We start from the raw sequence: 21,408 nt of genomic DNA on the forward strand, positions 1-21,408 counted from the left end.
CAGAGGGACAGGAGAGCGAGAAGCAGCCTCACTGACCACCCCAAGAACTGTCTTGGTTTGACGTGGGACATGACTGTCTGTCCCCTATAAGATCTCAGCATTCCTAGCCAGGAAGCTTAAAGCTTTCGTTCCTGGCTCTTCTTTCACCTTCAGAATTCACTAAATAGAAAGATCTGCTGCTCTGTCTTCACAGAATGGCTCAAATCAAACCCAACCTGGCACCATTTTTAGCAGAATTGTCTCAAAGGCTGGGTGCTTTTATGCACCTGGCTATTTTTATAAGGGCATCTCGGGAAGTTCCTGTGTGACTTTACATTCTAAATTAACATCACCAGCACTGGCATTGGCAACTGCATGGGACCAGTTTTGAGCGTCCCCAGACCAGTGGGACCCAGCCCTGATGGATCTGGCCAGACTGCGGCCACTGTCCCCTCCCCCTCCCTGAACCACTGCTGGGTATCTCTTTTACTACGTGTATGTCTCAGGGATGGTCATCATGCCTCTCTGTCCTTACTACAGCTGCCTACATGCTACCAGGTGTTGTGGAGGAAGGACAGGGAAGCGGTCTCCTCCCATGAGGACCCACCACTTAGCCCAGTTTTCCTTTGCAAACCACCCTGAGGTCGAAGCATTTGCTGCACAGCCAGTGTCTTAGCTGTTCTCCAGGCCTTTATGGCTACGGAGCTGTGGGCAGACTGCCAGTGAGTGAGGAGGGGCTGCCTGGATACAGGACCCTAGACCCAGGGCAGAGAGGACATGCCTCGTTCAGCTGCAGGTCTTTTGGTGGAAAAGGTTAAAGTTGCCATGCAGTCCCTATTAGTCTTCAATTCAGCATACTGTTTTTCTTCAAATTGGTGGTCAAAACATAATTCTCTCAGAGCTGGAGCAGCACCTTCCTCCATGCACCGTGCATAAGCATCTTGGAATGCTTTCCTAATGAAGCTGTGAACAATTGAAGGGCTTCTCCTGGGCCCTGTCCCAACATAGCAGGGACCACAGTGAGGAAGGCAGTTGTGAGGGCCCCAGGGAAGATGCAGAGTGTCTGTGAGGGGCCCGGAGGGGTCTCCCAGTGGGGTCTTCTGGTGGGTCTTGCACTGTCTGCAAAGGCTGATGAGCCACTTTCAATTTGTTGTGATCTTCAAAAAGCGGACCCCCTGTTGGTGAGTTCTCAGCCTGCACACAGGCTACAGGCCAGGGTATCCTGATGACCACAGTGGCTGGGTCTGTGTGCGTGTCAGTCTGCTCCGTCGTGGTCCGAGTGTGCTGGTGGTTGCAGTGTGTTGTGTCACTCACTCGTTCCATGGCTTTTTAGCAGAACCAGTGGCCTGAGGGCTGATTGGTCTGCCTGTGCCTCTGGTACCTACACCTAGGCTTCCTCATCCTAGATGCAGCCAGGGAGTCCATATTACCCTCCCTTTAGATCAGCCAGGCTGTGCGCCTTGCCCTGCTCTGGGCTTGGAGAGATTGGGCTCTTGTAGGCGAGCCTACTGAAGACTGTCATTGAGACAGGGGCATAAGCTCTTGGCCTGGCAGACCCTAGCACTAGTAACCAGGCAGTGTTCCTTGGAAGGGGGGGTATTTGCAAAGGAAGTTACTGGGTTGCAGACCTCAGGCATCCTACCTAGGACCTTCTTGACCATCTGGATGCCTGACCATACCAGCAACCCTTAGACTGCCTTCAGTGACATCAGTCAGTGCCCTGGATTGGCTTTTGGGGAAGCCTTCCTCCCCACCGCTGAATCAGGAAGGAGCAAAGCCAGGACCCAGGCTGGCCCCAGGGCCCATGTATGGTCTAACCTGTTCTGCCATTTCCATTGATCTAGGCGGGATTAAGGACACTGCATGACATTGGGCCAGAAATCCGGCGTGCTATATCGTGTGATTTGCAAGATGACGAGCCTGAGGAAACAAAACGAGAAGAAGAAGATGATGTGTTCAAAGTAATTATTCCACGCCTAGCTACACACTGGCCACCTGGAAATAGCAGGGCAGGACTCCAGTTTGGGCAGTTAATGATCCACAGAAGAGTCTGGAGAATGCAGCCCAGCCCCAGGGTCTAGAGGGGCTTTCAGACCACACCCTCCCCCTCCTACAGACCCTCCCCATGCATCAGCACCTTTTCTAGGGCCAGGCCAGCTCTTTCCCTGAGTTTACCCACCATCCCCTCAGTGTCTGCTTCTGAGGAGCTCGGCCACAGCCACTGGCCATGTGGATGAGCATCCTGGTCCTGGGTCCTTCTGGCAGCTGCCCACGCTACCCTTCTCCTTGTGGGGCCAGCTCTTTGATCCACCAGCTGGCTTTCAGTCCCCCAGCCCAGAGGGCATGCCCAACCTTGGGGCCACCAGCCAGCCCAGCTGGGTATAAGTCACCCCAACTTGGAGCAACCGGAAGAGCACACTCGAGTGACAGCCGACAGCTTGCTCCCCAGCTCAGGAAATCGGTAACCTTCCTCATCTCGGGGGGACCAACTGCCACACAGTCACATTCACCCTGATCATTGAGACACTCAGATTGTTCTCCAGGAATCCTACGGAACTTGCCTAGAATTTGTTTTTCATGTAGAAAAAGTTACCTAACATAGCTAGTCTGCCTCAAATACTTGTTAAATTACCTGGTGTTGTCTCCCATTATTTTGCAGAGAAATGGTGCCCTGCTTGGAAACCATGTCAATCATGTTAATAGTGATAGGAGAGATTCCCTTCAGCAGACCAATACCACCCACCGTCCCCTGCATGTCCAAAGGCCTTCAATTCCACCTGCAAGTGATACTGAGAAACCGCTGTTTCCTCCAGCAGGAAATTCGGTGTGTCATAACCATCATAACCATAATTCCATAGGAAAGCAAGTTCCCACCTCAACAAATGCCAATCTCAATAATGCCAATATGTCCAAAGCTGCCCATGGAAAGCGGCCCAGCATTGGGAACCTTGAGCATGTGTCTGAAAGTGGGCATCATTCTTCCCACAAGCATGACCGGGAGCCTCAGAGAAGGTCCAGTGTGAAAAGGTAACCTTGACGGTGTGTTTGCACTTGCTCGTGTGGTGTCCGCCCGTGTTGCGTCTAGTCCCAAGGAGCAAGGCGGGTCTGTCCTCTGTGCTCTGGGACATGGAGGAGGTTCCCCGTAGGCGTTTGTGTCAGAATCTGTGAGTGCCCCCCAGGTCATTGCCGCTTCTGACACTCTCCACGTGATGACCCTAAAGGATAAGGGCCACGTGCCATCCTACATCCTGTATGGGGGTGCCGAGGGGCCTTAAAACAGCAGCCACAAAACCCGCCTCTCAGTTGTGCTCACATACGGTGCGACAGGGGTCGGTGAATTGTTTCTCTAAAGGGTCAGTGAGTCGATATTTTAGGCTTTGAGGACCATACGGTCTTGCAGCTTCTCAGCTCTGCCACTGCAGTGTGAAATATGTAAGTGAATGGTGTGGCTGTGTCCCAGTAACATTTCCCTTATGATCACTGAAATTTGAACTTCATATATTTACTTATGATGAGGTATTTTTTGTCTTGGGATTTTTTTTTTTCAATCCTTTATAACTATGAAACCCATTTATAGCCCATGGGTCATAGAAGCCCAGGTGGCAGCCCCCATGTGGATGGCGAACGATAATTTGCTAACCCCTTCTCTAGGAGGTAGCCTGATGTTTGCATTGTAAATTTGGTTGGAAATTAACTTTTATTTTCTCCCTCCTTCCCATGTTATGCCTTTCCTGGATAGAACCCGCTATTATGAAACTTACATTAGGTATGTGCTCATTACCTGTTTTCGTGTTAAATACTGTGATGGTATGTTACCATCTGGCCTCTCTGAGTGCTGAAGAATGAGAAACACTTCTTCAGGCCAACCTTTTAAAGGTTATCATAATTCATGGCTGGGGACTCAGAGGTCAGAGGTTGTTGCTTCTAAGCAAAGGCACCTTCAGATCCATATCTCTGTCGACTGTTGCCATCCAAGGACTGGTGTCCACACACCAGGTGCACCCCATGGGCTGGCTCCTGCAGGCCTCACGATGGCATTAGGAGCATCCGGTGTGCACGTACGGGGGCCTCAGCCTGTGTGGCTGGCAGCTGCAGCTGCTCTCTGGGGTCAGGCTTCTTGTGGATGCTTTGCAGCATGACCCAAACCTCCTGAAGGTCAGGAAGGGATCTTGTCGTTTTCCCTGAAGCCCTCGAGATACGTTAGTATATCCCACTCCACACGCATTGACCTGAGTTGAATCGTGGGCAGAATGCTCATTTTGTTGGGGGCCAGGGGAGGATAGGTCTTCCGGTGTCACGTTAGCAAGTGAAGTCGGGAGCCATGTGGGCCCGAGCTGGGTGCGAGAAAGTGGAGAAGTCGGAGGAGGCACCATCCTTCCTTTGGAGAGAGGACTGACTTCACCAAAGCCTTTTCTGAGGACTGAAGCCAGCATGAGCCGGGTTTCAGGGAGACTTACAACATTCCTGGGGCAGGGCAGCCTGTGGAAACATGGTGGACATGTTCTGTGACCGTTTCCCCTGTGGCACTGTATCCAGAACTCACTTGACCTTCCTGATTTGATATAGCAGAGGTCAGTGGCCAAGAAGCTCCTTTGTTCCAGGTTTTGAAGTCACACTGGGCTGGAGCTGGTGGACTAGAAGGAGAGGGAGGGATGAGAGCAGATGCCCTGGGAACCCAGGTCTTTTTCCCAGGGCCGCCGACCACTGTTTGCAGCATCGTAGGTCCATTTTTTTTGTTCGTTCTCCAAATTGCACCTATTCCTTTGGCTCCAAGGCCTCTGGACACAATGGTTTGACACCAACATTGTGCAGGGCACTGAGAGAGACCCTATCCTGGCATGCAGGCACACCACACACACACAGTGCTGTTGCCAGAAGCCTGAGAAGTCCAGTGCTGCCTGAGGCAGGTACATGCTGGGAGAAGCCAGGAGCACCCAGGCAGGGTTGCTGGCCGCATGCAGAGGTGCGGCTGCAGCAGGAATTATCTGCCGCCTGCCCAGGTTCTCAGATCCTCTCTCCCAACTGCAGGTCCGACTCAGGAGATGAACAGCTCCCAACTATTTGCCGGGAAGACCCAGAGATACATGGCTATTTCAGGGACCCCCGCTGCTTGGGGGAGCAGGAGTATTTCAGTAGCGAGGAGTGCTATGAGGATGACAGCTCGCCCACCTGGAGCAGGTGAGCTGCTCTGGCTCCTGTGGAGAGCAGGAGGCCACCCTGCCCTGGTGCTCTGCCTGCTCAGGAAGCCAGGGCCACTGGCAGCTGCACTGGGCTTCCCCTAAAAAGCAAAACGGGAGCAGAAACTCCGGGCCAGAGGGAGAGTGGAGCTGGAGAAAGAAAGCCACAGAGAGGCAGGGTGGGGACTATTCTTTCAGATCTGTTGCTTATTTCCACTAGGGGCCTCTGAGGCCTTTTAGTGAAAGCTTGGGAAATGGGAGCTGGGCCTGCTTCATGGCTGGGTTAATGCCTTTCCACCACCCCCTGTCTTTGGAGAGATCAGTTGTTGCTGAATTAACACTTGGAGCTCCGGTGGCCCCAGGACTCTGTGTCCACAGCGGCTTGGCCAGCCTGGAGCTCGGCCAGGTCCTCATGCACAGCACCTGCCTCCTGACACTTCAAGGGGTCTCTTGGGGAGATGAAGAAACAAGGGGTCACTCAGCAGAGGGGTCCGTCTGGCTTCTGTCCTGCAGAAAGAATGTTTGTAATTAGAATGAGCACTCCGCTTTAGGAAGCATAGCAGGCGGCGCAGGCGGATGAAAATCACCCTCCTCCCTCTTCTCTGAACCACACCTCACTGTGACCAAGGGCCCAGTGAAGTGGAAGTGGAATGGCCTTGAGGTGGCTTCTGGCATCTGAGTCACAGCCTGACCCTCACCCTCTGCTCCCGCGGCTCTTCCCTGTGTCTCCTTCAAATGCCTGACTTCTGAAACCACTGACTCGGAGCCAAATGAACTTGTGTTCCCTTCTCTAGGGCTTTTGTTCACACTGTGGCCCCTGCTTGGATGCCCTCATTCCATCTGCTGGCCTCATCCCCCCTCTCAAGGGTCTGCTCTAGGGTCTTGCTTTTTATTTCCATGACTGGAATTGAAATCCCTCTCCCACCCCCCAGAAAGAAAACCTCATGGAACCATATGAGTTCCTCTCTTCCAGCACTGGCTCTTTCCAGCTTGCATTGGATTTCTGTGTGCTCTTGGCATTTTCTAAGCCCATTGAAGGTGGGGCTCCTGCTTCATGCATCTTGGTGTCCCTGGTGCCCAGTACCTGACAGAGGGAAGGCGTTCAGGAGAGGGGCTCTCAGGGAGGAAATGAGTGGGTGAGAGACTGGCTCACAGGACATCTGTGATCCACGTTTGCCCTGGAGCTGAGGGATCAAAACTGCCAGCACATCCTTCAGCACAGGCCTCCAGTCCCCAACCTTCCTGTAATGGCCCTTGCTCTCCATCTGGAATCTTCCATGAAACTGAAGCCAGCCTTGTCCTCAGCCAGTCCTACTGTGTCCAAGGGAGGAGGTGGGGAGAGGAGCATGGATGTCAGTCTGGCAGGGTTGAGTGACAGAGCTTGTTACCTAGAACCTTACTGCCCTCTTCTCTGACCGCCAGGCAAAACTATGGCTACTACAGCAGATACCCAGGCAGAAACGTCGACTTTGAGAGGCCCCGAGGCTACCATCACCCCCAAGGATTCTTGGAGGACGATGACTCGCCCATTTGCTATGATTCACGGAGATCTCCAAGGAGACGCCTACTACCTCCCACCCCAGCATGTGAGGCCAGATTTTTTGTTTTGGGTGGAACCTCCTGGGGAACAGTGTGCCTCTCCCCCACCCCTGCTCTGGGGGCGGGTGATGGATGTGTGCTGCCAGGTGAGGACCCTTAGTCCTCAAGACCAGCCCCGGGTCAGAGAGTGTGTCTGCTTTCCTTTCTTTCTCATCCATATCCTACGCGATAGATCTCCAGCCTCTTCAGCACTATGCTTGACTCTCTTCGAGAAGAGAGAGGCTGTGGGGCCCTAAGATTGCACACGCACATCTGGTAAGGGGTGTTTTGCATACATAGCATTGTCTTTGAACCTGGGACCATCCTGAGAGGTAGGCAAACCACACACATGCTTTTGCTGTTGTCAGCCCTGCTCCACTCTGTGATGGGGTGACTGAGCCCCCAAAAGGGAAGAGTGGGCTCAAGTGCAGAGCCAGCTGTGCCCCAGGCCCGTCTTGCAAAACCCCATGCCTCTGAGGGCCACCTGGACATTCTGGTGTCCATCTGTCCTCAGGCCCCTCCAGGCCTTATCCTCCTCCCTCATCTTCCCTCCTCTTCCTCATCTTCCCTCCTCTTCCTCATCTTCCCTCCTCCTCCTCCTCCTCCTCCTCCTCCCTCCCCCCTCATCTTCCCTCCTCCTCCCCCATCTTCCCTCTTCCTCCCCCATCTTCCTCTTCCTCCCTCCTCCTCCCCATCTTCCCTCATCCTCCCCTCTCATCTGCCGTCCTCCTCCCTCATATTCCCTCCTCCTCCTCCCTCATCTTCTCTCCTCTTCCTCCCTCATCTTCCCTCCTCCTCCCTCCCTCATCTTCCCTCCTCCCTCCCTCATCTTCCCTCCTCCCTCCCTCATCTTCCCTCCTCCCTCCCTCATCTTCTCTCCGCCTCCTCCCTCATCTTCTCTCATCTTCCTCCTCCCTCATCTTCCCTCCACCTCCTCCTTTTCCCTCTTCCTCCCTCATGTTCCCTCCTCCTCCCTCATCTTCCATCCTCCTCCCTCATCTTCCATCCTCCTTCGTCATCTTTCCTCCTCCTCCTCCATCTTCCATCCTCCTCCCTCCTCTTTCTTCCTCCTCCCTCATCTTCCTTCCTCCCCCTCCTCCCCCCTCATCTTCCCTCCTCCCCCTCCCCCTTCCTCTCTCTTCCCTCCTTCTCCCCCCTCCCCCTTCCTCTCTCTTCCCCCCTCCTCCCCTCCCTCACCTTCCCTCCTCCTCCCTCACTTTCCCTCCTCCTCCCTCATCTTTGTGTCAGGTCTGTCAGTTGCCCTCTGTTCACAGGGCAGGTTTTGGACTTGTTGGTCCCCATCACTCTGGGGCCAGGAAATCCATCCCACCTAGAGGGGCTGGAACTGGGGCTGGCTGCTCCCACCTACTTTCCCTCTGCAGCAGTGGGTGGCAGGAGCTGGAGGATCTGGGTCATCCTGAGCGAGGAACTCCAGCTGGGGGAAGGGGTGCAGCCCTGGCCCCTTCCAGCTCCTGGCTGAACAGTTTCATTTTGGACATGTAGGCATTTTGATGACGATTAAGGACTATTCATTTCTGGAATTTCTGAGGAATTAAGCATATTTTTGAAGAGGACTCTAATCAGTAACCAAAAATAGCCGTGACACATCGGCTTCTGAGTCTGCCAAGTGCATATACTGTAAAGCACCGCTGGGAGGTGCCCAGGGCCCTCTGCCTCACTCCAGCTGTCACAGCCCCACTGGGGAGTGTGACCAGACCCATTTCCGTGGTTAATATTTAATTCCTCAGCCCAAAACCCAGGCTGCTAAATGAAGTCACTCTATTTCCATAAATGCTAGATGAAACAGATGCAGGTGAGGCCAGGTGGAGGCCCTCGCCCTTGTGAGTTCCACTGCCTTCCTCAGGCCTCGGCCTTTGTCTGTTTCCTACCTGGCCAAGCCAGCAAGCACGTGAATCCCACTGGCCATAGTGCCAGAGAGGAGCTGAGTGGGTAGGAGTGGCTGTGCTCGTGATTCATGAGGTGGTTTTGCTTTGCTGCCCCGCAGCTCAGATCTTGAACAGGGAGAATGTTTCACTCCTCCACCTGTGTTCTCAGCGGCATGGGGATTCCCTCCTCCTCCGGAGAGTGTTGTGCAGAGCACAGGAGATGGTGGGGGTCCATGGAGCATTTTAGACATGGAAAAGCACCGCATGCCGGAGAGGGACTGCTGCTCTCCTTTCCCAGCCCCCCGCCCTGCCATTCGATCTGGAAGCCTGTGCTCCACAGCACAGTTGGCCCCTGGGTGGTGCGTGGAAGGAAGGGTTTCTGATGAGGCAGCCGTGTGTGTTCCATATAGGCAACTGGACAAGGAGGCCCCACAGTGCACCATTCCTCTCTCCTGGGCAGTGCCTAACCAAGGACTCAGCCCAGTCTCTGTGTGCAGCCCCAGTGTGCCTGGGAATCCTCTCCTGGCTAGGCCCTGGGCTTTCCAGTAGAGGAATGAGGGGCCTGTGGAGTTTTGCCAGGGCTGAGAAAGGCCCTGTGTCCTGAGAAGAGCAGCAGTCAAGATAGGAGCCATAAAAATGCCTTGTAAAGTAGGTGTGCTCTCGACAGAGGCCCCTGCAAGGGTAGGAGGTTTCTGGGAGGAGGCTGCCGGCTGTGTCTTAGAGCCCCAGAATTCAGACTGATCTCCTGGGCCTGGTGCCCTGTGCAGCTGGGAGCTGTGGATGGTCTTGTCAGGCTGTGTGTGAGCCTCTGTCGGAAGAGCTGTTGGCAGGACAAGCATTTTCTTAAAGCTAGGGGTGTCCTTGTTTGTCTTCAGTGCTAGAGAAGCTGAATCTTTCCTAACAACGACAAAAAAAATTTGCTTATTAAGCTGATCAGTGCAGTTAGTCCCTCTCTTTAAAACAGGTGTAAACACAGGAGCCCCAGCAAGATATGTCAGCCCCTGGGGACACTTAGGGTATCTGGAAGGTGACAGTGGGAAGTGTCGTGGGGTTCTGGCAGGACTTGGGTTCTTGCACTGAAGTCCTGTGTGCTCCCCACAGTATGCAGGGTCAGGGCTTCTGACTTGGATCAGTTGCCCTAGGGGCTGCCTTCGCTCCTCCTCCTGAGAGACAGGCGAACATTTAAAGGTAGTAAGTTCGTACTTTTAAAAACATCCCTCATTGGGTCTTCTGCATTCATCCTCTCCTCCTAAAGTTTGGAGACCTCACTACCTAATCTTTCTCTCGGACAAACCACTTGCTTCTTCCTGGGCTCCTTGCTGAGCGTCCGGGACCACCCTGACTCTGAGAGACAGTGTCCCGGCAGAGAACCTGCTTCACAGTTGCATGATGCCCTTTGCTTTCCCAGCCCACCGCAGATCCTCCTTCAACTTTGAGTGCCTGCGCCGGCAGAGCAGCCAGGAGGAGGTCCCTTCGTCTCCCACCTTCCCCCACCGCACGGCCCTGCCTCTGCATCTGATGCAGCAACAGGTGAGCGGCCCACCTGGTCTCGCCCCCATGCCCAGGGGCACCCCACATAGGACCCACCATCAGGTCACTCCCTTCTCTTTGGTCTTAAGCATCAGGAGGGAAGGAGAGAATCTTCACCTACAGTCTGGTCAATCTTTATAACAATCCTGCCAAATAACTGTGGCCATGAGCCCCATTCTGCCCAAGCTCACACAAGCAAGCGACCGCTGGCATTGGAATCCGAGGAGCCAGCTGCCAAAAGCTGGCCTCTCTGCCCAGGTGCCTCCCTGTGACCTCCACCACCTCTTCCTGGCATTGAATACAGAGCCTGATGTGATGTGAGCTCAGGGAGCGGGGGCCACTTGGCTGACTCTGAACAGTCGGTGCAGCCCTTCATTTTCTCTAAGAAGTGCTTCCTTCGTGAAGTGTATGGGTCCCTCCATGGGCAGGGCCGTGTGGGCACTATGCGGGCTTTACCTCCCCTGCCTACCAACGGAGCAGTCTGGGGAGAACAATTTGCCCACATTGAGGGCGGCTGCACAGGCAAGAGGGTGGGGCCAGAGCCCACTCACCAGGGCTTTCCCTCGAGGAGAAGAATATGGCGCTTTTTCTTTCTGAAAATATGACATCAGAGATGCCATTCATTCGTGCACGATGGGGTGGTGGGCATGGACCTGTGCTGTTTACAGACTGGGTTCCCCGTCCCTCTCTGCAGAGTGAACCCTAAGGTGCATCTGCCGTGGTGGGATTGTAAGGCCGGGGCTTGTACCCAGTGCTTTAGCACATGCCAAATGCCAGCTCTAGGATGCATTATTCCAGAGCAAAGAGAACCAGCTATGTTTTCCTATAAGTGCTAGGAAGTGGTAGTTTCCCCTGAATGTACTTCGGTATTTAAACCCAGCATGAACTGGGTAGTGTATTCACACCCACGGCTTGTTGGGCTTCCCTGATTCTTCTTCATTCTGAAGCAATTTCATGAATTAGCAACTGGTAACTCCTTGGGAAAAGCCATAGGAAATGCATTATAGATTCGGGGTAAAAGAAAGCACAGTCTGCTAGAAAACCAAGTCGTCACCGCCCATTCATTCAGTGTACTTCAGTGTACCCATGTCTTTTCCAAGTCTTTGCCTGGACTGCCCCTGGAGAGCGCAGCGCCCGTGCTTGGTCTGTGTGCAGGAGGTTTGAGGCCCGGACCTCTGAGAACCTCTGGTCTCCCAACGCTCCTCTGTCTCCTCAGATCATGGCAGTTGCTGGCCTAGATTCAAGTAAAGCCCAGAAGTACTCACCGAGTCACTCGACCCGGTCATGGGCCACCCCTCCAGCAACCCCTCCCTACCGGGACTGGACACCGTGCTATACCCCCCTGATCCAAGTGGAGCAGTCAGAGGCCCTGGACCAGATGAACGGCAGCCTGCCATCCCTGCACCGCAGTTCCTGGTACACAGACGAGCCCGACATCTCCTACCGGACTTTCACACCAGCCAGCCTGACCGTCCCCAGCAGCTTCCGGAACAAAAACAGCGACAAGCAGAGGAGCGCGGACAGCTTGGTGGAGGCAGTGAGTATGGCTCTTGGCCATGGTGGGCAGGAAGCACCAGGAGCAGCAGAGGTGCAACTGTAACAGCAGGAAGGGCAACAGCAGGAAGGGCAGTGGTGGGAGGGCGGCCAGGCTGTGAGCCAGGCTGGCTCAATCGGACACTTCTGAGCAGCAGGAATATACCTGAAGCATGAGTAAAAACTGGTCACCACCACTGGGTGCGATGGCTCATGCCTGTAATCTCAGCACTTTGGGAGGCTGAGGTGGGTGGATCACCTGAGGTCAGGAGTTCAAGACCAGCCTGGCAAACTTGGTGAAACCCCATCTCCACTAAAAATACAAAAATTACCCTGACATGGTGGTGTATGCCCGTAATCCCAGCTACTTGGGCGGCTGCAGCAGGAGCATCGCTTGAACCGGGGAAGTGGAGGCTGCAGTGAGCCGAGATCACACCACTGCACTCCAACCTGGGCGACAGAGGAAGACTCCATCTCAAAAAAAAAAAAAAAAAAACCACACAAAAACAAAAACTGGTCACCACCACTGATTCTCATAAATGAGCTGTGCTGGCATTATGGGTGCTGTTCCAGCATATGTTTCTAGTTTATACTAAATGTCTTTCCCCAGTGGGTTTCACTCTTGTTGGACCATGTGTAGTTTTTTAGCTCCGGGACATTTTCAAAGCCATTTACATTATTATTAGAGGTCTAGAAAACATGATTGAGCTGCATCCCCAAAGCACACGGTGCAGTTAGCACTGGAGTTTTCTGTTATCCCCCTGCCCTGCAAAGCTTTATAACACCCCCATGCCATCCATCCCTCTTTCCTGTACAGGTCCTGATATCTGAAGGCTTGGGACGCTATGCAAGGGACCCAAAATTTGTGTCAGCAACAAAACATGAAATCGCCGATGCGTGTGACCTCACCATTGACGAGATGGAGAGTGCAGCCAGCACCCTGCTTAATGGGAACGTGTGTCCCCGAGCCAACGGGGATGTGGGCCCCCTCTCACACAGGCAGGACTATGAGCTACAGGACTTTGGTCCTGGCTACAGCGACGAAGAGCCAGACCCTGGGAGGGATGAGGAGGACCTGGCGGATGAAATGATATGCATCACCACCTTGTAGCCCCCAGTGAGGGGCAGACTGGCTCTGGCCTCAGGTGGGGCGCAGGAGGGCCAGGGGAAAAGTGCCTCATAGTTAGGAAAGTTTAGGCACTAGTTGGGAGTAATATTTAATTAGACTTTTGTATAAGAGATGTCATGCCTCAAGAAAGCCATAAACCTGGTAGGAACAGGTCCCAAGTGGTTGAGCCTGGCAGAGCACCATGAGCTCGGCCCCAGCTGCAGGAAACAGCAGGCCCCGCCCTCTCACAGAGGATGGGTGAGGCGGCCAGACCCGTCCTGCCCCATTGTCCAGATGGGCACTACTGTGGAGTCTGCATCTCCCATGTACCAGGGCACCAGGCCCACCCACCTGAAGGCACGGCGGCGGGGTGCAGGGGAAAGTTAAAGGTGATGACGATCATCACACCTGTGTCATTACCTCAGCCATCGGTCTAGCATATCAGTCACTGGGCCCAACATATCCATTTTTAAACCCTTTCCCCCAAATACACTGCATCCTGGTTCCTGTTTAGCTGTTCTGAAATACAGTGCATCAGAACCCAGCTACCAGCGATCATTGTGAGGGCAATGGGACCTTACAAATAAGGTTTTCTGTGATGTGACTCCAGTTTACACAAGAGAATCTCACTCCGATGGTCGGTTTCTGACTGTCACGCTAAAGGGCAACTGTAAACTGGAATAATAATGCACTCGCAACCAGGTCAACTTAGATACACTAGTTTGTTTAAAATTATAGATTTACTGTACATGACTTGTAATATACTATAATTTGTATTTGTAAAGAGATGGTCTATATTTTGTAATTACTGTACCGTATTTGAACTGCAGCAATATCCATGGGTCCTAATAATTGTAGTTCCCCACTGAAATCTAGAAATTACTAGTATTTTTACTCGGGCTATCCGGAAGTAGAAGAAATAGAGCCAATTCTCATTTATTCCGTGAAAATCCTCTGGGGGTAAAATTTTAAGTTTGAAAGAACTTGACACTACAGAAATTTTTCTAAAATATTTTGAGTCACTATAAACCTATCTTTCCACAAGATATACCAGATGACTATTTGCAGTCTTTTCTTTGGGCAAGAGTTACATGATTTTGATACTGTACCTTTGGATCCACCATGGGTTGCAACTGTCTTTGGTTTTGTTTGACTTGAACCACCCTCTGGTAAGTGAATTACAGAGCAGGTCCAGCTGGCTGTTCTGCCCCTTGGTTATCTATAGTCATGTATTTCTCTGCTGCCCACCCAGGGCATTTTTTTTGCATCACTGGTGCAGAAATGCGTAAGTGGATGAGGTACAGCTGCTCTTGTCCTCTGGGGACTGGTGGTGCTGCTTAAGAAATAAGGGGTGCTGGGGTGGGGGGGACAGAGGAAAAACATGGTGATCTATAGGATTGGAATGTCGGGGTCTGTACAAATTGTATTGTTGCCTTTTACAAAACTGCTGTACTGTGTGTTCTCTTTGAGGGCTTTTATATGCAACTGAATGAGGGCTGAAGTTTTCATTAGAATGCACTCACACTCTGACTGTACGTCCTGATGAAAACCCACTTTTGGATCATTAGAACCGTCAAGGCTTCCTTTTCTGTCAACAGAATTATGCCGACTGTCAAGTTACCTTGGCAGGGATTCCCTGCAATCAAAAAGATAGGTAGCAATTTTGGTCCAAGATTTTTAATAGTATATACACAACCTGTTAATGGATTTTTTTTTTTTTTTTTTTTTTGTAAATAACACCACTTTGTTATGAAGACCTTACAAACCTCTTCTTAAGACATTCTTACTCTGATCCAGGCAAAAACACTTCAAGGTTTGTAAATGACTCTTTCCTGACATAAATCCTTTTTTATTAAAATACAAAATGTTCTTCAGAATAAAACTGTGTAATAATTTTGTTATATTTGGGAGCTCTCCTTGCACAGAGCTGGCATTTGCCAGTGAGAGCCTCCGACGGGGCAGGTACTGTGCCAGGGCAGCTCTGAAATTACGGATATTCTCTCTTATCCTCCTGGTTCCTTCAGTGCCAATGGTAACCTAATACCAGCTGCAGGGAGCACCATTTCTCCTAAAGGGCTACACCACTGTCAACATTATCTTGGACTCTGTGTCTCTCTCCGTTGGGTCTTGGTCTTACTGTGTGGCTTCATATCAGGCCAAAATCGCCAGACTAGGACCTTAAGTGTCTGGTAGAGGCGATGATCTTTTCCAAAGTCAGTACTTACAAACTGGCGTTTTTACAGGCTGCACCACTTCCTAATACCTGTCTGCTTTAAGCCTGGTTCAACCTCTCATCGAATATTAAATTTTTCTTTGTAAGAAAAATTTGAAGTTGTAGAGCATGGTTTTTTATTTTCCTTTGTCTTAGGAAAGTTTTAAGATGAAACGTTTTTCCTTTTTGGTTCCCTCCCCACCTGAAAAATACACATTTTGTGTCCACAGGAATAATACATTTAGTTTCTTTAATCTTATGTTTTTCATAATCTCTCAAAATGTAAATGGCAGCTATGATTTCACTGTCAACTGGCAGCAAGAACCTCACTAAGAACCATCTCTGCCCAGCTTATGGACTCCGATATCCACCCAGACAGCTGGATCTCACTTCACCAGGTGGCACTTTCCAGCTCTATCCTAAGAAGTTTCAGAATTAGGCAAAGGCCAGGCATGGTGGGCTGTGAGGGTCACGTTACCTCTCGGTGCAGGCTCACCTGTGTGAGATGGGACCCGAGCACCACTTGCTTTACTGCTGACCCTGCTATGAAAAAACTGGAGCCGTTTCACCTTGTGTACGTATCAGCATCGTGTCTTTGCCAATTGCATTTCCTATGACAGTTTTTACTGTTATGATGGGTAGCTGGCTGGTTTATAAAAACAGTTAGCTGACATCACGCACAGAGCCCCGACTCCCTGACTAGCCCACCCCAACTCAAAAACCGACTCCAGGGATGTTTTGTTGAAAAGGTTATTTCTCTAAAACAGCATTTCTTCTCCTCTCCTGGGGACTAGGAGGGCAGGAGAGAATGAGCAGGAGGCCTGGGCTCTGGTTCCAACATCAGGAGTGACAGGGTGGTTTCAGGGATGTCCTGTGAGGACAGCCTGGGCCACTATAACATGGCCAGTAGAGATGATGGTATTTTATCTTTAAAAAAATCTGTATTAGATCTGATGTTAAGTTGGCTTATCAGCAGAAGCATGAAACTACTTCTGAGTGGTGGGACCCAGTTGGCTGGAGAAGAATCTGGTTTTTGTTGTTTTTTTGAGACAGTCTCACTCTGTCACCCAGGTTGGAGTGCAGTAGCACAATCTCGGCTCACTGCAGCCTCCACCACTCAGGTTCAAGAGATTCTCCCTGTATCAGCCTCCCAAGTAGCTGGGACTACAGGCGTGCATCACCATGCCCAACTAATTTTTGTATTTTTAGTAGAGACTGGGGTTCACCATGTTGGCGAGGCTGGTCTCGAACTCCTGGCCTCAAGTAATCCACCCGCCTCAGCCTCCCAAAGTGCTGGGATTACAGGCGTGAGCCACCATGCCCAACCAAGAAGAATCTGTTTGAATTCATGGAGATGATGTCTGCAACCTTCGCTACGAGCAGAAAAGACTAGATGTTTGGGTGCCTACAACTCCTGCTTCAGGAACTCACCATCTCCAGTTGGGCTGGCAGATGTTCTTGGCTCCCACGCAGCCCACCCCGTCCCCTATTCCATCAGGAACTGCCTTCTACTAGTGCAGCGGCTTCAACACAGGCTTCTGCAATAGGCCAGGGCTCTTAAGAGCACTGGGCACATGCACAGCATTCTGTTGTTGTGCGCTTGTGAACCGTTTTTGCAAAGCACATTTCTCTGTTTTTAGGTACTGCAAGCTTTTTGCCAAGGGGGCCGATTCCCTATGAGACTGAAGATGGGGGGGTACCCTCTGTGCACCCCACTGTGTAGCAAGTGCCTTTCTCCCCCATGCTGGCTTCCTCAGCTGACAGCCTCTCCTCCTGGGGTGAAAGGCTCCCTTCATGGCAGGGGAACTCTCAGGTTCTGGACATATGACACTTACCATCTTTTCTTTTGAATCTCATTCCTGTTATGGCCAAATGGTGCGATTGTGTAGAACATGACTAAGTATTTGAGAGTGAGAGAAGGGCCTGGGTGCAATCAAGTAGCACCCCCAATGGACTCCTCTTACCACATGATGTTTTGCTTATTTTAAAATACAGCCACCAGACTGAACCCAGCGTGGTCTCAGAGGCTGACACACCCATGGGACACACAGATGGTAGAACTAAGTGACTGTCACCCTGCCATATCCATGCCTGTTCCAGAGAAGAAGAGTCAGCAGAGTCATGGTTGGCCCAGGACCATCCCCTGCCCCTGAATCCACACACGCTCCAGCAGGAGAGCTGCATGAGGCCCTCCCAGCCGTGGGGCTGGCACCTGAACTCCTGTGCCTGCACTCCTGCAGGCAGCCCCGAGACCCAGGTGACTGATGGCCATGGACTGCTGCTGTGGGGCAGGTGGGGACCCTCCGTAGGAGAAATAAGTCTCTTGGCCAGTTTAGAATTTTCTTTCTTGACCCTCTCTTGGAACAAAAATTAAAAAAAAAAAAAAAAATACACGTAAGATTAAACAAGAGCTGCTTAAGATTCTTAAAAGGAGAGGTGTGATGGGTGTCTTCCTTCTGCCTTTCTAGGTTTCCTCACAACTAAGTTGTGGCCGTCGGACCCCCTACAGTCTGCATGCCACCTCAATCCTCTCAGATCCCAGCAAAGCCTGGAATCCCCCGGTTTTCTCCCGTCCTTATTCTGAGCCTAGTGCAGATGCAGGTTTCCACGTAACAACGCTTTTCTTCCCAGCCCTTGATGGTGGATGTGGATGTCTGGAAAAATCCAAGTGCATTTTATTTTCATTACCTTGTCAGAACAGTCTGGAGAAGGCATCTCAGTTCAAATGTAAGTGACTGGATCATTTTATTGAATGGTAAGAAATTTAAAGAGCAAAGAGCCGTTGTAAATGCTACTTGTATTTTTTTTCCTCCAAAACTCCAATCTGGAATTGAGTTTTCTTTCACACAGGGGCATTTCTACAGGAACAGGGTACATGGCTGTGCTTAACTGCGTTTTCCATCCTAGTCTGTTCCTGTGGACGTCTAGAGAATAAGAATTAACCATCCTTGTCCACTGCTGGGATGGTTCAGGCTGCCAAGTCATTTCCCAAGCCCATTATGAGACAGTCCTTTCTCGGGCTAGCTGCTTCAGTAGGAAACAGTGATCTGGTATGTGGGGTTTGCTCCGGGTTTCTGCATTTCTTGGTAAAAGGAAAACCTCTTAAATTGCTAAGTCATAAAACCTTTGGTAGTGAAGTCAAGTGGTATTCCCTCCAGACTCCTCTCCCATTGAATGAGGTCCAAAAAAAACTCAGGTGTTTTTTTTTTTTTTTTTGGAGACAGGGTCTCACCCTGTAACCCAGGCTGGAGTGCAGTGGTGCAATCAGGGTTCACAGGAGCCTCGACTTCCTGGACTCAAGCCATCCTCCCGCCTCAGCCTCCTGAGTAGCTGGGACTACAGGTATACACCACTATGCCGAGCTAACTGTTTTCCAGAGACAAGGTCTCACTATGCTGCCCAGGCTGGTCTTGAACTCCTGAGCTCAAGTGATCTTCCCAAAGTGCTGGGATTACAGGTGTGAGCCACTGCACCTGGCCCCAGTTTAATAATAACCAGAGCCACAACCCTCTCACAGTGACCCAGCCAAGCCCCAGTTACCTGCCTTACTCTGAGAGTGAAATTAGGAAGCAAGAAAGGAAAAGCCAGTTTTTCTACCAGCAGGCAACTTTCCCCTCTGAACAGGGACACTGGAGACTTATGTGCCAGCTGAGGCTGAACTAACTACTGTGTGACTCACTGCCTCAGCTAAAGCTTGCAACTTGAGAAGGAGGATGCCCCTTCTGTGGCGAACCCTCCGCGGGTCTGGCAGGCACCCAGCCTCTGAGCATGGCCTGGGAAGGAACCACTGCCCTGGGTTAGAGAATGCCATGTGAACACAAAACAAAGGATGCGGCAGGAGTTGACCATCCTCCCCTTCTGTCCCTCCAGAAGGCAGGGAGAAGCATCTCAGCCTGAATGCTGGCCTTCCCCAAATGGCCCACAGGGAAAGGCTGGGGAAAAGGAGCTTGATTCACTGCCCAGTACTTGTCTCATTTCCCAAGAATTTATCCAATTCTCAGCCACAGAGTAGGGTACCACCTGGGTCCCAGCGTGTTAGGTCGTTTCAGGAAGGCACCTGGGAGCAAGGGCTGTGCTGGCTCTCTTGGCTTATCAGGGGGCTTCCCTGGTCATCCTCCAGCAGCAACTGTCTTAGCGCTGGGTGGCCAGTGTCCTGGGTTTGTAGACAGGGACATCTTTGTCCCAGAGTACAGGCTGCCCCTTGATAATGTCAGCTGCCTTCTCTGCGATCATGATTGTGGGGGCGTTCAGGTTGCCGCTGACCACGCTAGGCATGATGGAGGCATCGACAACCCTGAGGTTTTCCACCCCGAGGACCCTTGTCTGCGGATCCACCACGGCAGTGGGATCGGAGGGCTGGCCCATCTTACAGGTGCACGAGGGGTGGTAGGCGCTGTCGGCTTTTGCCCGCACAAAGGCGTCTATCTCTTTATCTGACTGAACGTGGCTTCCTGGCTGGAGCTCTTTCCCTCGGAACGGAGCCAGAGCTTCCTGTGCAAAAATTTCTCTGGTGAGCTTCACACACAGACGGAAATCCTCAATATCCGTTTCTGTCGAGGAAAAGAAACAGGTGAGGACCCCTCCTTTTGCCCGTGCTGGCCTCACTGGAAGATTCGCAGCATGGAGAGGCTCTGTAAGCTGTCTGAGGGGATAGTGTTTGGGGACAAAGTTCAGGGCCATGGGGGACTGAGCCAGCAGGCTGCTTGTCCCCTGTCCATAGCTGGTTAGACTGTGCCGTGTAGCTCAAAGGTAGCATCCTACATGGACACAGCCTGCCCAGAGGCTCAGGTTTCAATCAGGGGTCTGACTTATCGCTAGGGCAGGGATAAGTACACACACCCTTTCCCTGCCACAGTGTGGCTGTGGGCACACTGCAGCCATCGCTGGGCAAAACCCACCCAGTGGGTAGTGCTTGTTTCTGCTGCACGCAAGGAGGCAAGCCCAGGAATGAAATTTGCTTTTAGAGGCTGCTCAGAGTGACAGCAGGAAAAATGCTCTACCTACAGACCTGGCACCTGTACGGCGCGGCGCGGTCTCCCTGCACATCGCAGCAGATTGTTCTGAAAGCTGCAAATCTCCCCTACTGTCTAAACCCCAGGACTTCATTTCTTTCAAGTGTCCCGGGACACTACGGGGCTGCCTATGCAAGTTTACAGCCTAAAGTGATGGGGCAGGGGATGACAGAGGGTCACTTGTGTCTTGGAAAGTGTAGTCCAAGGGTATGATTCGGGGATAAACAGGAACCCCACAAAGGCAATTGTCTGTTCAAGCCCAGGAAGACACAGGTGGGTGAATTACCTGTTGATAAGTAGTTGGGCTGGATCACAGGGTGGTCCTGGGGATTGGCACTTCTCAGTTTGAGCCAGCCCACACTTGTGCCCCGCATGGGCCCCACATGTACCTAGAAGAACACAGAGGAAGGAGTGCTGGTCCCTCCATAGACATCCACAGTGAACTCCATCAACCCTGGTTTACCTGCAGGGTGGGCCTCTGCTTCCAGAATCAGTGGGGAGCAGATGCATGTTAGCATTTGTCCGCATGGTTTACCCGCCTCCATGAGCGATTACAAACCACCTCAGTGAATCACTCTTTCATCCTGGCCTCATATTCCATGGCTCAAAGCTTTCAGAGGTGGTGACCCCAGGGCCAAGACAGCACCCCCCAGCCTGTCCCACTTCTGGTGCTAGGTACCTAGTCTGCATGGAACAGTCATACCCTTGGACACACCACACAGACTGACACGCTGGGCAGCTGGAAGGCAGGGGACAGGCCGCTGTGTCCCCCACTCTGCAGCCTTGGAAGATGGGAGCATCTTCCTTCCTGGTGGTGGGAAGGAAACATCCTGAGAAGCTGAGGCTCCTCCGGCTGCTCACCTGGTAAGCCTCCTGCTGAGTGGGGACCCGCCCGTGGTCAATCACTTGGGATGGCAGGAAATGGAACTGGATGTCCGGGTGGGGGACCCCAGGCTGGCTGCGGATGAACCCACCTGTTTCCAGATGGGCAGTGGCTCCCTTCCCTGAGAAGCAGAAGAGCCAGTCAGGGCGTGGTAGGTGGGCCGGCTGCTCCAGGTTTCCCTCCTTTCTCCTGGCTGCTACTCTTCCTTTTCCTGGACTCCATTCTAGTGCCTGGACCCAAGTCCTGTCCACATCTCTTCACCTCCCACAGGGGGCTCACCCAGCACCACACCATGAAATGTCAGCTATTTGCCAAAAGGATGGCATCCGCTCCGCTCTCTACCTGGGCCAATTCGGCCATTGCCCACGCCACCTGCCTTACCGGCTCTTCCCACCACCTAGCACAGCACACAGCACATACTAGGTGTGTGAGAAATACAGGCTGAGTGGATGAGCAGGATTTCCAACTACCAGGCGCAGCTAGAAATCAAATGGAAAAGGCTGCAAAATG

The 21,408-nt window shown here is 52.0% G+C and overlaps 2 protein-coding genes across 7 annotated transcripts in view; one reads left to right on the forward strand and one right to left on the reverse strand.

Annotated features, from left to right (window-relative positions):
- CACNA1D (calcium voltage-gated channel subunit alpha1 D) overlaps positions 1-15,116 on the forward strand; it is a 331,280-nt gene extending 316,164 nt beyond the window's left edge. For 2 of the 4 annotated variants that reach the window (XM_033210135.1, XM_033210137.1), the window contains 8 exons: positions 1,824-1,940; positions 2,639-3,006; positions 3,719-3,745; positions 5,008-5,157; positions 6,579-6,742; positions 10,029-10,150; positions 11,367-11,687; positions 12,501-15,116. In XM_033210135.1, the coding sequence (XP_033066026.1) occupies positions 1,824-1,940; positions 2,639-3,006; positions 3,719-3,745; positions 5,008-5,157; positions 6,579-6,742; positions 10,029-10,150; positions 11,367-11,687; positions 12,501-12,794 (1,563 nt within the window). In that variant the 3' untranslated portion in view covers positions 12,795-15,116. The remainder of the gene's footprint in view (positions 1-1,823; positions 1,941-2,638; positions 3,007-3,718; positions 3,746-5,007; positions 5,158-6,578; positions 6,743-10,028; positions 10,151-11,366; positions 11,688-12,500) is intronic. The other 2 variants (XM_033210136.1, XM_033210134.1) reach the window with 1 other exon arrangement.
- Positions 14,453-21,408, reverse strand: part of CHDH (choline dehydrogenase) — a 34,724-nt gene continuing 27,768 nt past the window's right edge. For 2 of the 3 annotated variants that reach the window (XM_033210140.1, XM_033210139.1), the window contains 3 exons: positions 20,877-21,019; positions 20,302-20,404; positions 17,720-19,553 (listed from right to left, as the gene is read on the reverse strand). In XM_033210140.1, the coding sequence (XP_033066031.1) occupies positions 19,135-19,553; positions 20,302-20,404; positions 20,877-21,019 (665 nt within the window). In that variant the 3' untranslated portion in view covers positions 17,720-19,134. Of the gene's footprint in view, positions 19,554-20,301; positions 20,405-20,876; positions 21,020-21,408 lie in introns of all 3 variants that reach the window. The other variant, XM_033210138.1, reaches the window with a different exon arrangement.

Source organism: Trachypithecus francoisi, unplaced genomic scaffold (assembly GCF_009764315.1).
Source record: "Trachypithecus francoisi isolate TF-2019V2 unplaced genomic scaffold, Tfra_2.0 Lachesis_group0, whole genome shotgun sequence".
In the NCBI taxonomy this organism is placed as follows: domain Eukaryota; kingdom Metazoa; phylum Chordata; class Mammalia; order Primates; family Cercopithecidae; genus Trachypithecus; species Trachypithecus francoisi.